This window comes from Dreissena polymorpha, chromosome 9 (assembly GCF_020536995.1).
Source record: "Dreissena polymorpha isolate Duluth1 chromosome 9, UMN_Dpol_1.0, whole genome shotgun sequence".
Classification (NCBI taxonomy): domain Eukaryota; kingdom Metazoa; phylum Mollusca; class Bivalvia; order Myida; family Dreissenidae; genus Dreissena; species Dreissena polymorpha.
Genome location: NC_068363.1, coordinates 96023187 through 96037571, shown reverse-complemented (window position 1 = coordinate 96037571; position 14385 = coordinate 96023187). Strand labels below are relative to the sequence as shown.

At 36.3% G+C, this 14385-nt stretch overlaps 1 protein-coding gene across 2 annotated transcripts in view; it reads right to left on the bottom strand.

Moving 5' to 3' along the window:
* Nucleotides 1-14385, bottom strand: part of LOC127844101 (rap guanine nucleotide exchange factor 1-like) — a 71119-nt gene that overhangs the window by 48495 nt on the left and 8239 nt on the right. For both annotated transcript variants that reach the window (XM_052374085.1, XM_052374086.1), the window contains exons 3-5: nt 11277-11449; nt 2125-2272; nt 1540-1631 (exon numbers count right to left, since the gene is read on the bottom strand). In XM_052374085.1, the coding sequence (XP_052230045.1) occupies nt 1540-1631; nt 2125-2272; nt 11277-11449 (413 nt within the window). The remainder of the gene's footprint in view (nt 1-1539; nt 1632-2124; nt 2273-11276; nt 11450-14385) is intronic.

Here is a 14385-nt window from a genome sequence, read left to right as displayed (position 1 = left end):
GCAGGTGGGCTTTATTCGCAGGTTCAATATTTAATGAAATCGTTCGGGAGGAAATCGGTAAGGTTGTTATTGACTGTTGGTCGCTATTAACAGGCGGTCGCTCGGGCAGGTTGGACTGTATATATAAAGAGATCATTGTCAGACAAGAACATGCTGTACATTTTACAAAGGTCATTAGTAATTCAATAGGAATCTAATTTATGTGCAAAAATGTTCAAACACTCCAAATATTTTAATGATAAGCATTCTTTCGTAAGGTGTGTGTTTCTTTATAATTATTTAAGTAGCCCATTTGTTGAATAGCTATTTTAATCAGTAACATTGAAGATCAAAAAGCTTAATCTAACTTACAACAATTGAGGTTTTTTCTTAGTTTTATAGATATTTGAAACATGCTCATAAGAAATGCTGTTTCAATTACAATCAGACAGAACGGCCAATATGCATGACAAGCTGTCAGCCACCTTGACCCAATTTTCCATTACCCTATTTTTTTTTATTATGAAAACTCAGAAATGCAAGGTTTATTTCTATCAAATGTTTCATCAATTTCTACCAAATTTTAGTCAAAATGTTTCATCAATATTGAATATACATAATATTTAAACTATCTGAACACATGCTTTGTCTAACTGTTTCCTCTCTGTCATTTGATAGACTTGTATTGTTTAATAAGCTTATTAATAAGCTAATTAACATATTAACAGGCTACTCACATCTGTACAACTACCATTTTGAGCTGGGAAGGAATCTTGGTAGACTTAGGGCCTGTGTATACAGTCTGCATATTTGGGTGAGCTGGAAAGGGAACCTGTGGGAGACTTTGGGCATATGTATCAGGGGGTTGATTTAAAGCGAGACTATAGGATTTTTTATATGTGTTAAATCGTAATATATTGATAAAATATGTTACAATAACACAAAATAGGCAAGAACAATTATACATTGAAGACGAATTTCATAAAATGCAGCAAAGACAAATTAGCGCCCCGAGCCGATTGTTACGAAGATATTGCGTACAAATTTTCCTACAATAACCGAAGCGCTCCGCCTTTTTATTAGGAACAGAGTTAGTGTTCTTGTGTCGTATGCATATATATTGTTGCAGGAATCTAAAATGAACCGTTAAACTAAATTGAGATTCACATTGTCCATGCATGATATACATGCTGGCGAATTTGACTGTACAGACATTTTCTATTTCAGAATTAAACATCTGGCTTATTTCGCATTTTTCGACACATGTTCTTCTTTACTTTTATTTTAATTTATATTGAAATATATATACATATATAATAAGTTTTTACACATTTAATATCAATTCATAAATATTTGACAAAATTGTATAATATCGCTTTAAGAACCACCTCATGGGAGGAAAATGCCCTAATCCTCATTTCAAAGGGTTCAACTGAACTCTTCATTTGCATACATATCAAGCAAAGTTAATAACTATTTGTAAAATTGGTTTGCCATTAAAAGGGAGGAAATCAGCTGATAGAAGGAGAACTGCCAGCCCGGTGTAAACAGCCTGGTTACCTGGGAGAGCTGGGCAGGAAGCCCTTGGGAGACTTGGGGCTTGTGAGGCTGGTCCTGTCCTCCCACTTGTCCAGGCAGATCTGGTACAGTTCCTGCAAACATACAACATGGCTTGTTGTGCATCTGCAGTGGTTTACCTCTATATAAAGTTGGTACAGTAAAATGGCATCATTCCCAATGAAACCATTTTTCACAATTTCTAAATTAAAAACTCCAAATTCACAAAATTTCTGAAGTCGCAGAAAAATTCGGCGAAAATTTGCATATGCAACAAATAAATCCCTTTTGTCAAAAAATTGCAGTCTACACAATAGGTCAGTATACCTGCTAAGCGTGTTTTCACAACACCCAACACTTGATTCAGTTTTGTCCATTTTCTGTTTTTCTCAGCACTGTATACAGTACAATAAGTGCTTCAATAATAAGATGTTTTCGATAAGGGCGCGTGGCAGCTTTTGCCTTTGGAAATGGCACAAAGGCGCTGCAGGATGGCGGCGTGGAACAGTGCCACACGAAAAGGGCCTGGGAAAAACACTATAACATATTGCCTAACCAGATAAAGAATATCAGTTGAATGGGACTTACCTCAATACCATCAGAGAGTGCAGTAATAAGAGTGTATGCATTGTCCTTGTTTAAGCCCTTTGGCCCTTGTATTAAAAGATCATCTGCCCATTTGATGAAATGTGCTAAGCTCTGGCAGACTTGATTGTGACGTGATGTCAATGTGGTGCTGAAAATGAAAGCGGAATGTTGATATCAGTGTACAATTTGTGCAATGACAATTTCAAATAACAGAGTTTGTTTTTGAAATAACAGTATCAAAGACCGTAGGGCGCTAACCCAAGGCCCTAATACCTGAACTAATTTGAGCAAGTAAAGTTAACAAGCTTTAACTATAGCAATAACAGGAAAAACTAGAGCTTTGTCACAGACGTGATGAATACCCCCACATGCCGCATTGACACAGAATATTTTGCATGTTGACTTCACAAAAAACAGCGGACACCATGCTCAATGTTGAAAACGCACTAAGTGACCCCCTAACCTAGTTTTTGACCTGTCATGGCTCATGTTTTAACTTAACCTACACATCATCTAGATACAACTTCTGACCAAGTGTGGTGAAGATCCGATGAAAACTACTTAAATTTAGGGATGGCAAAATTATTCGAATATTCGAATATTCGATTGAATGGTCAGCATTCGAATAATAAAAATGATATTCGCAAATTCGCATTTTTATTCAAACGTAATTTCACCAATATTTAATGACCTGCGAACCGCTTACTAAAAAGCAACCGAAGCCACCTGGGAGTAACATGTTTGACGTGACGTTCTTCGTGTCAAACTGATAACGCGGCCCGTATCAGTGTTGATTGCGCAATGCAATATACACGCTCTAAGAAAGGCCCCGACTGTTGTTTGCCAATGGGGTGCCAATTAACGGTTTCAATTGACTGGCGAATATTAATTAAGTATTGTGATCACAGTATGTACAGCCATTTAAATGTGTGAATTACTTAAATCGCGCAATGCAATATACTTACTATAAGAAAGGGCCCGAACTGTTGTTTGTCAATTAGGTACCAATTAAGGGCTTCAAATAACTTGCGAATAATAATTTAGTTTTTGTTATCACAGTTTGAACAGACATTTAAATAATGTGAATTACTCAAAAGTAACAGATGATATAAACTAAATAATCATCAAGGAATCATAATTCAAATCTGAAAATGCCACCAGCCCCTTCTGCAGTATGGAATACTTTACACGGTCTGTGGATAAGAAGACCGCAACGTGTAATGTGTGTAAACTTAGTTTTACATATGCGCGGTCTGCTACAAATCTGTGGAATCATTAAAAAATAAAATTCTATGACACGATGTTTTACATTCTATTTGTGCCCGATCACAGTACCGGTCATATTATTAGTCGACAGCGATACAATTTTTCGATAGCAACGTTAATAAACAGCCTCGTATTTAGCAAACGGATATAACTTACAAACCAATGGAAATTAACACATAACAAGGTAAAATCAATCCAGCCGTTTTATGCGAATATTCGAATATTCGATTGAATGAATTTGCGAACATTCGAATACCGATATTGGTATTCGATGCCATCCCTACTTAAATTAGAGAGCCGACACCATGCTCAATGTTTAAAACGCACTAAATGACCCCGTGAACTAGTTTTTGACCTGCCATGACCCATGTTCGAACTTGACCTAGACAACATCTAGATACAACTCCTGACCAAGTTTGGTGAAGATCGGATAAAAACTAATTGAATTAGAGAGCGAACACCATGATGAAAGTGTCAAACGCACTAAGTTACCCCGTGACCTAGTTTTTGGCCCTGCATGGCCCATGTTCGAACTTGGCCTAGAGATCATCTAGATACAACTGCTGACCAAGTTTGGTGAAGCTCGGATCAAAACTACTTGAATTAGAGAGCAGACACCATGCTCAATGTTTAAACGTTTAAAGTGACCCCGTGACCTAGTTTTTTTTTACCCGGCATGACCCATATTCGAACTTGACCTAGACATCATCAAGATACAACATCTGACCAAGTTTGGTGAAGATCTGATGAAAACAACTTGAATTAGAGAGCGGACATTTAATACGGACCGACCGACCGACAGACAAGCTCACTCCCATATATCCCCCTAAACTTTGTTTGTGGAGGTATAATTATTTGACTCCATATTGGTTTTTTGTTTCAACAGACTGGGACAATTTTTAACTCAGCAGAAATCCTCTGATTTGTCCAATGCTATACTAACTGGGCCAATGCTTTCCACAGGCCATTTAATGTTCCCTAGCTAGGGCGCTTGCATTTCGAAATCAGAGTCAGCAGGGTGCTTGAAATTCACAGATTAGTGTATTTTTCTGCAACTAGCCCTTCTTAAGATCAAAAAGATATTCACATCGCCAAATATTTTGAGAGCTGATTTACAATCCTCTGTCAATTACATGCATCTATTTTCCCAACTTAATCCCGCGTATAGGCAGAGCGTCGATGTATTGGAAAATCTATATTTCCAATAAGAGTGCACGCTTTGCATAAGTGAGAGCACTTGTAGGCATAAAATACCTGCAGTAAAATTATGCAGAGGACTAGTGATTTAATTGCTAAAAGTGGTTGATTTTGTTACAGTTTGTTGGCTTTGTTTTCTACCACACTCATCGGTACCTACGGTGTTTACCTCAACAATAAAATCTCTGCAAGTTACTTAGACTGATGATGGCAACCGGGTGTAATCCTCATGGAAATTGTGCAAGAAATGCACAATATGGACAATTTTTTCGACTCACAAATCATTTAAACAAATTTGTGTTAAATTCATTATAAACAGCTACAAATGTTTTTTTAAATTCTTACATTAGCATAATTAAATTTGTAATTCGAAACACGATACTGACTTTTAATGTTACCACCATCTTAACAATTCTAGCTTCAAATAAACTGTGCTTAATGTATTTTTTTCCCTTTGTTTCAATAAAAAAACGCGCAAACATTATGCAGACATGTACAACGTCTAGTGGAAAGTGTTGGTGTATTTATTTTTGTATAAAAACGGAACAGAACGTCAGGCAATTTACGCGTTTTCAGTGGGAAGACCCCCGTGTCCTGATTGGATGTTAGTTCGTCAAATCTTTCTTGAGCACTTTTATCCTCAGTATTTACCAGGCTTTAAAAATGGAATATACGGGATTATCGGGTAATATATAGGGATGGGAAAAAGTAAGTATGCAGTTAATGAGTCTGATTGATACGGATGTGTTGGGGGAATCAATCAAGTCAGGATTATGTGTAACTATGCCTGAAAGGCTTAAAACAGTTCAAACGAAAGTGTTGATGGCGTTGAAAGTCTATTTTCAAGATACAGGGAAGTTTCTGCTGAAGTAACAGTTGACTGAATGAAAATCTAAAAGGCTATCAGAACAGTTTTTTTAGAATAAGTACAAATAAATGAAACAAGAAGAGGTGAAATATTGCAAACCATCCTTTATCATCGGAAAATCAGAAATATGTATCAAGGGAGCTTGATATTTTGTGAGCAAGTAAATGCCCGGATGTAAACGTTATTTCTGATTGGCTAGACGTTTATTTATGCTCTTGTTTTAATAAACATTATCATCACATTATTACTATGTTCAAGACTGAACAACTTTTTCATTCAGAAGCTAAGGTCAAATGAATACCGTATACGTGCGCTTATAAGACGCCCTCGCTTATAAGACGCACCCCGACTTCGGACTTTATAATGGGTGGATTTGAGACAGACCCGCGTGTAAGACGCGGTCAAATTTTGCCGTATTCATCGGCCGGAAAATGGCCGAAAAATGGCAGAATGTTAAAGAAAATCATCAATTAGTAAAACATTGAGAATTTTTTAAACTCGCGCTGCATACAATTAGTAATTCACGCAAGTCTGAAAAATAAAACAATCAAACAACAAAGTAAATAATATTTGTTTTTTTTATGATATATTTGTGGGTTTTAATTTATTTTCAAGTATTATTCATGCAATAAAAATAATTATCAATTTGACAAAATTTCTAACAACTGCGTATTAATCATTTGCCCTAACAATTGCAAACAATTGCAAACATAAAACATATTACGTTCGTAATATCAATGCACAAGCAAAATTGATCGTGTCAGTCATCTTAATTGTATTGTTTGACAGGTATTGAAATCTAATAGGCAGATATTTTGAAAGCGTTTAGTTTTATAACCTAGATTATGCAAATTTTACGCCCATTGTCTATCAACAATTGGTAACGCCTACTTTCATAAAATTAGCCAATCGCGTGATAGAGTGATAGACTCCGAAGCGCAGATCGAAATCACGTGTCAAGAAGAAAGCCATATGCGGATAATTGCATGCGGTCGCTCTTTGCTCCCGTCATTGTTGGCCCCTAATAAATAATGTGTCATCGGTATTAGTGGTTCGTCTGAATAAACGTGTTTATTTAACAATTGACAGTTGCAAACTGGTAACTTATTTCAGAGGATACCCTAATTGCCAATTATGTCTTAATTGAAAATTAACGCCGTGGAACAAAGACGATCAGGTGATACAAACTTGTCAAATAGCATTTGTAATCGGCAGCGTGTTTACTGAGAATTGATTTTGCTGTTGTTTTAAGCATGTTGGCATCGTGTTGCCCCTTACACACGTATACTATAATGGCCAATTTATATGGCATTTAAAGACGTCGCGCGCAGACAATCAGGTGATAAAAACTTTTCAAGAATAATCACGGACAATATAACGTCTTACGCCCCAAAAATAACAAAATTCAAATTAAAAATAATAGACAACAAAATCAGTAACAATACATTTTATTACAAATAAATCGGTAACTGAACATAGCGTTCCGATACACGGTACGGGCCAATACAGACTTTAGAGAAAATGCAAATGGCTGCCGCGATGATTCAAAACAACTGACAAGTGTCCAACTTGGCTAGCATAAGCCCAGTAAACTCGATATTTTGATTTTTTTGTTTATTTTCACCAGTATCTCGCTTATAAGACGCGACCCCAACTGTAACTTATTAATTTAAGTCTCAAAAATGCGTATTATAAGAGCACGTATACGGTATCCTTTTTCTTTTTTTTGTTCCTATTCATTATATTGTTACGATCGCTTCATTGTCATCAAGCAGATAGAAACAATTCTTTGTTGTTGTGTTGTTGTTGTTATATTTACCAACTTTGTTACAAAAGCAAAATATTACATGCAGGCTATATTTTGGAGCATCAATCTGAAGTTTTAAATCCTAAATTCAAATTATTCAAATAATTCCTTATTTGCAGATTAATATGAAATTCTGTAATTTGACCCCCTCTCTTACCTCCCAAAGTCGCAAGATAAATGTTTGCCGTCACAAAGTGTAACGATATAACAGCCCTAAAAAATCTTGGCAGTCTTCTGCAAGAAACAATATGATTATTTATCTGTCAAAACTATTTAAAGTAATCTACCCCATTACTAAATACATTGAAAAATATATTATTTCAAAATGAAATACGACAAGATTCACTTTGTAAAAAACACGACAAGATTCACTTTGTAAAAAACACATATCCGAGTATGCAAAAAGTTAGCAAAAATGTTCGGGCCATATTTATTGGAATGATGGCATTAATGACACAAGTTGTGGAACTACGATAATTTAATCAAAATCTCATTACCATCCATGTTTTTAAGGGAATTATTAAGAGATGTTGTCATTTTTTTTCAAATGTCATTAGATATGAATACTTACAAATCTTAAATGTTTTTAATCGACTCCTCTAATATTTATAGCAAGAAAAAAGTTGAAAACAAGAGGGCCAAGATGGCCCTAGTTCGCACACCTGAGAGGAGTCGGTTCATTTAATCTTACCCAAACGTCAAACTTGACCTAGATATTGTCCAGACAAACATCCTGGTCAAGTTTCATCATTATTGAACCAAAACTCTAGCGTATGGAGTGTTTTTGTAAGATTTTACCTGGTGACCTATATTTTGAGTTGACCCCCCCTTACCAAACATCAAACTTTGCTTACAAAAATAAATATTTTGACCAAGATTCATAAAATCTGAAACAAAATTGTGACCTCTAGAGTGTTTACAAGGATTTTGTATAATATAATGAAAATTTGGACAATCTAAGGGCAATAATTATGGCATTAATTATGTGATTTTGCTCATTATCAAACTTGACTGAGATCTTTCAGCAACTTTCATAAAGAATGCTTGAGAAGTGTGAATGCTAGAGTATTTACAAACCAAATGTGGACGAACGGACGGCGGACAAAGACCAATTCTAAAACCTCACCTGAGCAATCAGGTGAGCTAAAAAGTGTGTTTCACCAATCTGAGCCATTTTCCATCTTGTCAGAGAAATCAATAAAACCAATGTATTGACTAAGTTTCACGATGATTAGGCAAAAAAAGAGACTTCTATAGTGTTCGATCACAAGGTTTCTCTCTAGTCACATAAGGAAAACTGCCCCCCCCCCCCCTGGTGGCCATGTTTTTTGACCGAAGGGGACCATTTGCGAACTCATCTGAGATATATATAAAACCAATCATTTCACCTAGTTTCATGATGATTAAGAAAAAAATGTGACTTCTATAGTGTTCACAAGCTTTTTTTACTATATAAATATAAGGAAAACTGCCCCCCCCTCTGCAGCCATATTATTTAACTGACCGGAACCATTTTTTAACTAAACTCCCGTAACCGGGAAACAAATGTTCTGATCAAATTTCATGAAAATTGGGCCAAAAATGTGACTTCTGGAGTGTTCACATGTTTTCACTATATACATATAGAGAAAAATGCCCCGCCCACTGGCGGTCATGTTTTTCACTGATCTGGACCATTTTCAAACTCTTCCGAGATATCAATAAAACCAATGTTTTGTCCAACTTTAATGATGATTGGGCAAAAATTGTGACTTCTAGTGTGTTTACAAGGTTTCTTTATAGCCAAATAAGGAAAACTGCTCCGCCCACTGGCGGCCATGTTTTTCAACGGACCAGAACCACTTTTGAACTCAACCAACATATCATTAAGACAAACATTTTGACAAAGTTACATGAAGATTGGGCATGAAATGTGACTTCTACAGTGTTTACAAGGTTTTTCTTTTTTTTGACCTGGTGACCTAGTTTTTGACCCAGCATGACCCAGTTTCCAACTCCATGGAGATATCATTGGGACAAATCTTCTGACCAAGTTTCATGAAGATTGGACAAAAAATGTTGCCTCTAGAGTGTTTACAAGGTATCTCTATAGCTAAATAAGGAAAACTGCCCCGCCCACTGGCGGCCATGTTTTTCAACAGACCAGAACCACTTTTAAACTCAACCAACATATCATTAAGGCAAACATTTTGACAAACTTTCATGAAGATTGGGCATGAAATGTGACTTCTACAGTGTTTACAAGATTTTTCTTTTTTTGACCTAGTGACCTAGTTTTTGACCCGGCATGACGCAGTTTCGAACTCGACCGAGATATCATTGGGACAAAGCTTCTGACCAAGTTTCATGAAGATCGGAAAAGAAATGTGCCCTCTAGAAAATACACTGTATTATCATGAAAACATTAATAGTCAAAGGGGAGTAACTACTGTAAACTTAAATGCAACATTTAGAAGAGCTGTCTCGCATGTTATATGACCTTAATTCATGATTGTTTACAAGCCTTTTTACTATATAAATATAAGGAAAACTGCCCGTCCCCCTGGCAACCATGTTTTTCAACGGACCGGAACCATTTTAAAACTCAACTCTCATATCAAGGAAACAAATGTTCTGACCAAATTTCATGAAATTGGGCCAAAAATGTGACTTCTAGAGTGTTCACATGTTTTCACTAAATACATATAGAGAAAAATGCCCCGCTCACTGGCGGCCATGTTTTTTCACTGATCTGAACCATTTTCGAACTTGTCTGAGAAATCAATAAAACCAATGTTTTGACCAACTTTCATGATGATTGGGCAAAAATTGTGACTTCTAGAGTGTTTACAAGGTTTCTCTATAGCCAAATAAAGAAAACTGCCCTGCCCACTGGCGGCCATGTTTTTCAACAGACCAGAACCACTTTTGAACTCAACCAACATATCATTAAGACAAACATTTTGACAAAGTTACATGAAGATTGGGCATGAAATGTGACTTCTACAGTGTTTACAAGTTTTTTCCTTTTTTTGACCTAGTGACCTAGTTTTTGACCCGGCACGACCCAGTTTCAAACTCGACCGAGATTTCATTGAGACAAAGCTTCTGACCAAGTTTCATGAAGATCGGACAATAAATGTGGCTTCTAGAGTGTTTATGAACAAATGTGGACGGACGGACAGACGACGCACAAAGACCGGTCACAAAAGCTCACCTGAGCAATCAGGTGAGCTAAAAACACACTTCCGACGCTAGTATTCAACCCGTGTCGACATGATTGGTAAGCGGATGTGCTACCACTATGACACAAAAACTATTATCTTCGGAAGCAAAATATCTATAGTAAACAGAGGGGTTACTCATCGTGATAGTCAAGATGGTGACTTCCATGCAGAAACAGTTATTTTTGCCACTTCATACCCTTTATTACTTGTGTTTAATTTTTAAAACACCTGATTACTTCCACTGGTAAACGTTATTTGGCTTTTGCCAATAACAGAATTGTTTTTCTAACGAAATTTGTTTTATTTTCTAAGAAAGTTTTTTCACTAAAAATGGTCTTTCAAAAATTCACTAAAAATGGAAAAAATTCTCGGAAGAAAATCTTCAAAAAAAAAGTTTCTAAGTAAATTTGAATTTGAAAATTCAATGTTAATTATCTTATAAATCTATTTCGTCTGCCAAAATTCCTACTACCTTCGGGCATTTTTACCACATTTTTACACTCAATTGACGAGACGTCTTTTCGATTTGCCGTGTAAAATAATGTTTTGAATGACTTTATTGCCGTTTTTTGTTCTTGAATAGTCCTAACGCACCAAATAATGTCAAAAAAATAAATGTTAAAAAACATTAATGTATGGAGGGACCTGGCCTCCCGAACCCAACCCTACCAGCCCCTGTGGAAAGCACTGAACTGAGCCAACCAGACAGACGGACGGATGGACAGACAAACAGATGCAAGTACATCTACCTTAAAACTGTCCTGTGCAGGGGTATAAACAATGAAGCAATCAGCAGAACAATTTTCACCTTTCTTGAGTCATAAAGAAGTTGTTGAGAATGAGGAAGACATCATTGACTGTATCCAAGACAACCGTGGCGGTGTTGGGCACAATCTGCAGCTTGTCCTGGGTGATGACAGCCTGTATATACTTTAGAGTCCTGTTCACATTCTCCACTTCTGTCTGCAGCTTTTGTAGATCCTGCATAAAGGAACTACTACTGACATTGTTCTAAAAAATCAAGAACATATGGTGAAAGAACATTGTGCTCAGATGAGTCATGGACCCATGGTAGAAAAGACATTTAAGTTAAATAAAGACACTTGGTTGAAGATCTATGCACAGGGTATTTCTTTAAAAAAAAATGTAAGTTGGAAAATGGACATTACATTTGTACTGAGTTGCTATGTACATGACTTATGTCTCAAACCACACACTGGATTTTGAACATTGTGATCTTAGACAAGGATTTACTAAGTCAAGTACATTGACAGTCATATACTGTCCATTTGCTAACTTAAGTTTTTTAATGCTCTGTTCCTAGATTTTTGTCTTTTTTTTATCTTCAAAACTACAATATCTGATTTACTAAAAAAATAATAACAAGAAACATGACAACTATACAAAACAAGGTTTTAAACGCTAAAATAATTGTAAGCTAACAAAAATAAATTTCAGAACAATTCCTTCATCCAAACTCAGCGTTTTTTTTTAATGAAATATTCGGCGTTATTCGACCCCATTCCCCCATCTCTAGAGTATATATTTTTCCCCCAATTATTTGAAAAATTCCCCTCTCGGAAGTGTTATTCAATTGTAATCAATACCTTATTTAAATATGTCTTTCGTTACGAATTTATTTACTATAATTTTCCTGAACTACCGCATCCGCTTGTTTTAAAGGTCACATAACCCCAAACCGGAACTCCTGTTTACAGGGTTACAGTCAATTTGATATATAGCACACATTGTTCAGTGAATGCTGCCTAGGATTTGTAAAATAGAATGCAAATGGTACGTTTTGGTATTAATTTGAAGGTATATTTGTAAGCAAAAAAAAAGAGAATTTGATGGCATGCATTCTTTTCGAAAGATTATGCATTTATCTTTCCAATGATGTATGATGATATTGTCTTGAAACGCTTGGTCATGGAAAAAAATTGATATCGAACATCAACTATTTTATATGTAATATAGAAGGAAATTAATTGCGCATGCGTAACCTTTAAGAACTTCTGACCAAGTTAGTCGTCTGCTAGAATTTTGACAATTGACCATAAAAAACTCTCTGTATTGCAAAACATAACTGCCAGATGTCATTTTGACCCAAATTAGGGCTGTTTGCAATTAGGCTGTAGTACTTGGGATCATAAGGGGGGTAAATGCTGGAAAATCACACCGAAACCTGTTCCTGAGACATATTCTAAGACTACTTAAACACTCGGTATTGTTTTTCAGTGACATTAATTTGCATCAATCTCAAAAATGAACCTAATGCATGTCTTTATTTCATCTGTATTTATTATTATTGTTTACTTTTTGAACCTTTTACTGTTAAAAATGCTCGCCAATTTTGGACCGACACTGCTATTTGCCTTCGCCTTCAACCCCGTCAGGCAATTCTACTCAGAATAACACTACTTTGCCTTATTTTTCCTGTTGGATATCTTGCTGAGTTCAAGCAAAATCAAGTATTCAGCTGAAAACACAAAAATGATAATGATATTATGCTTTCTTTGCTGGAGGAATGTTGTTGTTATAGACCCCGCATGAAAAACACCAGGGATTCTGCTTGTAAGTGACCTCATTATTACTATTATTTTGCGTAAACCTAAGCATGCATTTGTAGGCGGTGTCGAAATGGGTCTATAGCTCTGCCTGAACCGTTGTCCGATTGGTTTACAGGTCCGGCTGAAGTGACAGGCCATCAAAAACTGTACAGCATAACTGATTCGGAGACAGCCCTCAACACTCGCCCAGTCGTGTCGAGAGGATCGGTGTCTTTGTCGGTTAGTACACCGTTATTTTCAATTAAATCTATTGTAAAATGATTTCTTTGATATCTTGGCACACTTTTGTACCCAAAATTAGGAAAATTGGGTGTTTTACATTTACTGCAGCTCTGAAACAACATTTTGTGGCGATAACTTCGCCAGTGTGCACGACAATGTGATTCCGGCGTGGTGACTTATCCATTTGCAGCAAATAAAGCAACAAAGACTATTGAAAGCTTACTCTAATTGTATTCCACTTACATTAGTTGGCACCGTTATGGGTAAATGTGCACAAAAAAACCTTTTTGTTTTCTCAGATTACATGGAATTGAGCACCCGGGCCAGACTGACACTTTCCGGAGCCTGTCCAAGACGGAACTCGAGCCTAGGAATCGTAGGTCCAGGTGTGGCAAAAGACTTAAAGCTCATGTCTGACGATGACTTTTTTGAGTCAGGAATTCAAGTGTGTTGTTTTTCCATGCAAGCAAGCCCTTTTGTTGGGTCAAATGACATCAGAAATGCTGCTTCTACATGGATTTTACCTAAAATGTGCCAAAAAAAGTTTGTTCGAAACCTGTTCAAAACCTGCTTTGATGCACAAATATTGCCATTGATGATTATTTTCACTTATTCATTCATCTGTTACATCAACTTTGCCTATTAGAATCGAAAGTGATGACTTGTATGGAGTCTAAGTGCTGCATGTATGATGTAACCAAGTTTGGCTTTTCTACCTTAATTCTTGACGCGAAACGCTATTATGCATGACGCTTTCAACGGCAACTTTTATGAATAAATCTGTGTGTCATTGTACCGGAACTTTGTGATCTTTCTCAAAACAGATTATACCTGTGGGAAAAGTGCTTTTAATTCAAATTTGAAGGGGTTGGGTTCTCTTAAAGGTCACATAACCCCAAACCGGAACTCCTGTTTACAGGGTTACATGCAGTCAATTTGATATATAGCACACATTGTTCAGTGAATGCTGCCAAGGATTTGTAAAATAGAATGCAAATGGTACGTTTTGGTATTAATTTGAAGGTATATTTGTAAGCAAAAAGAAAAAGAGCCATTTTTGTGCTCTACTTTTTCTGTTGATGGTTCCCGGCTTTGAAAGTAGGTCATACTATTTGAGTAAAAATG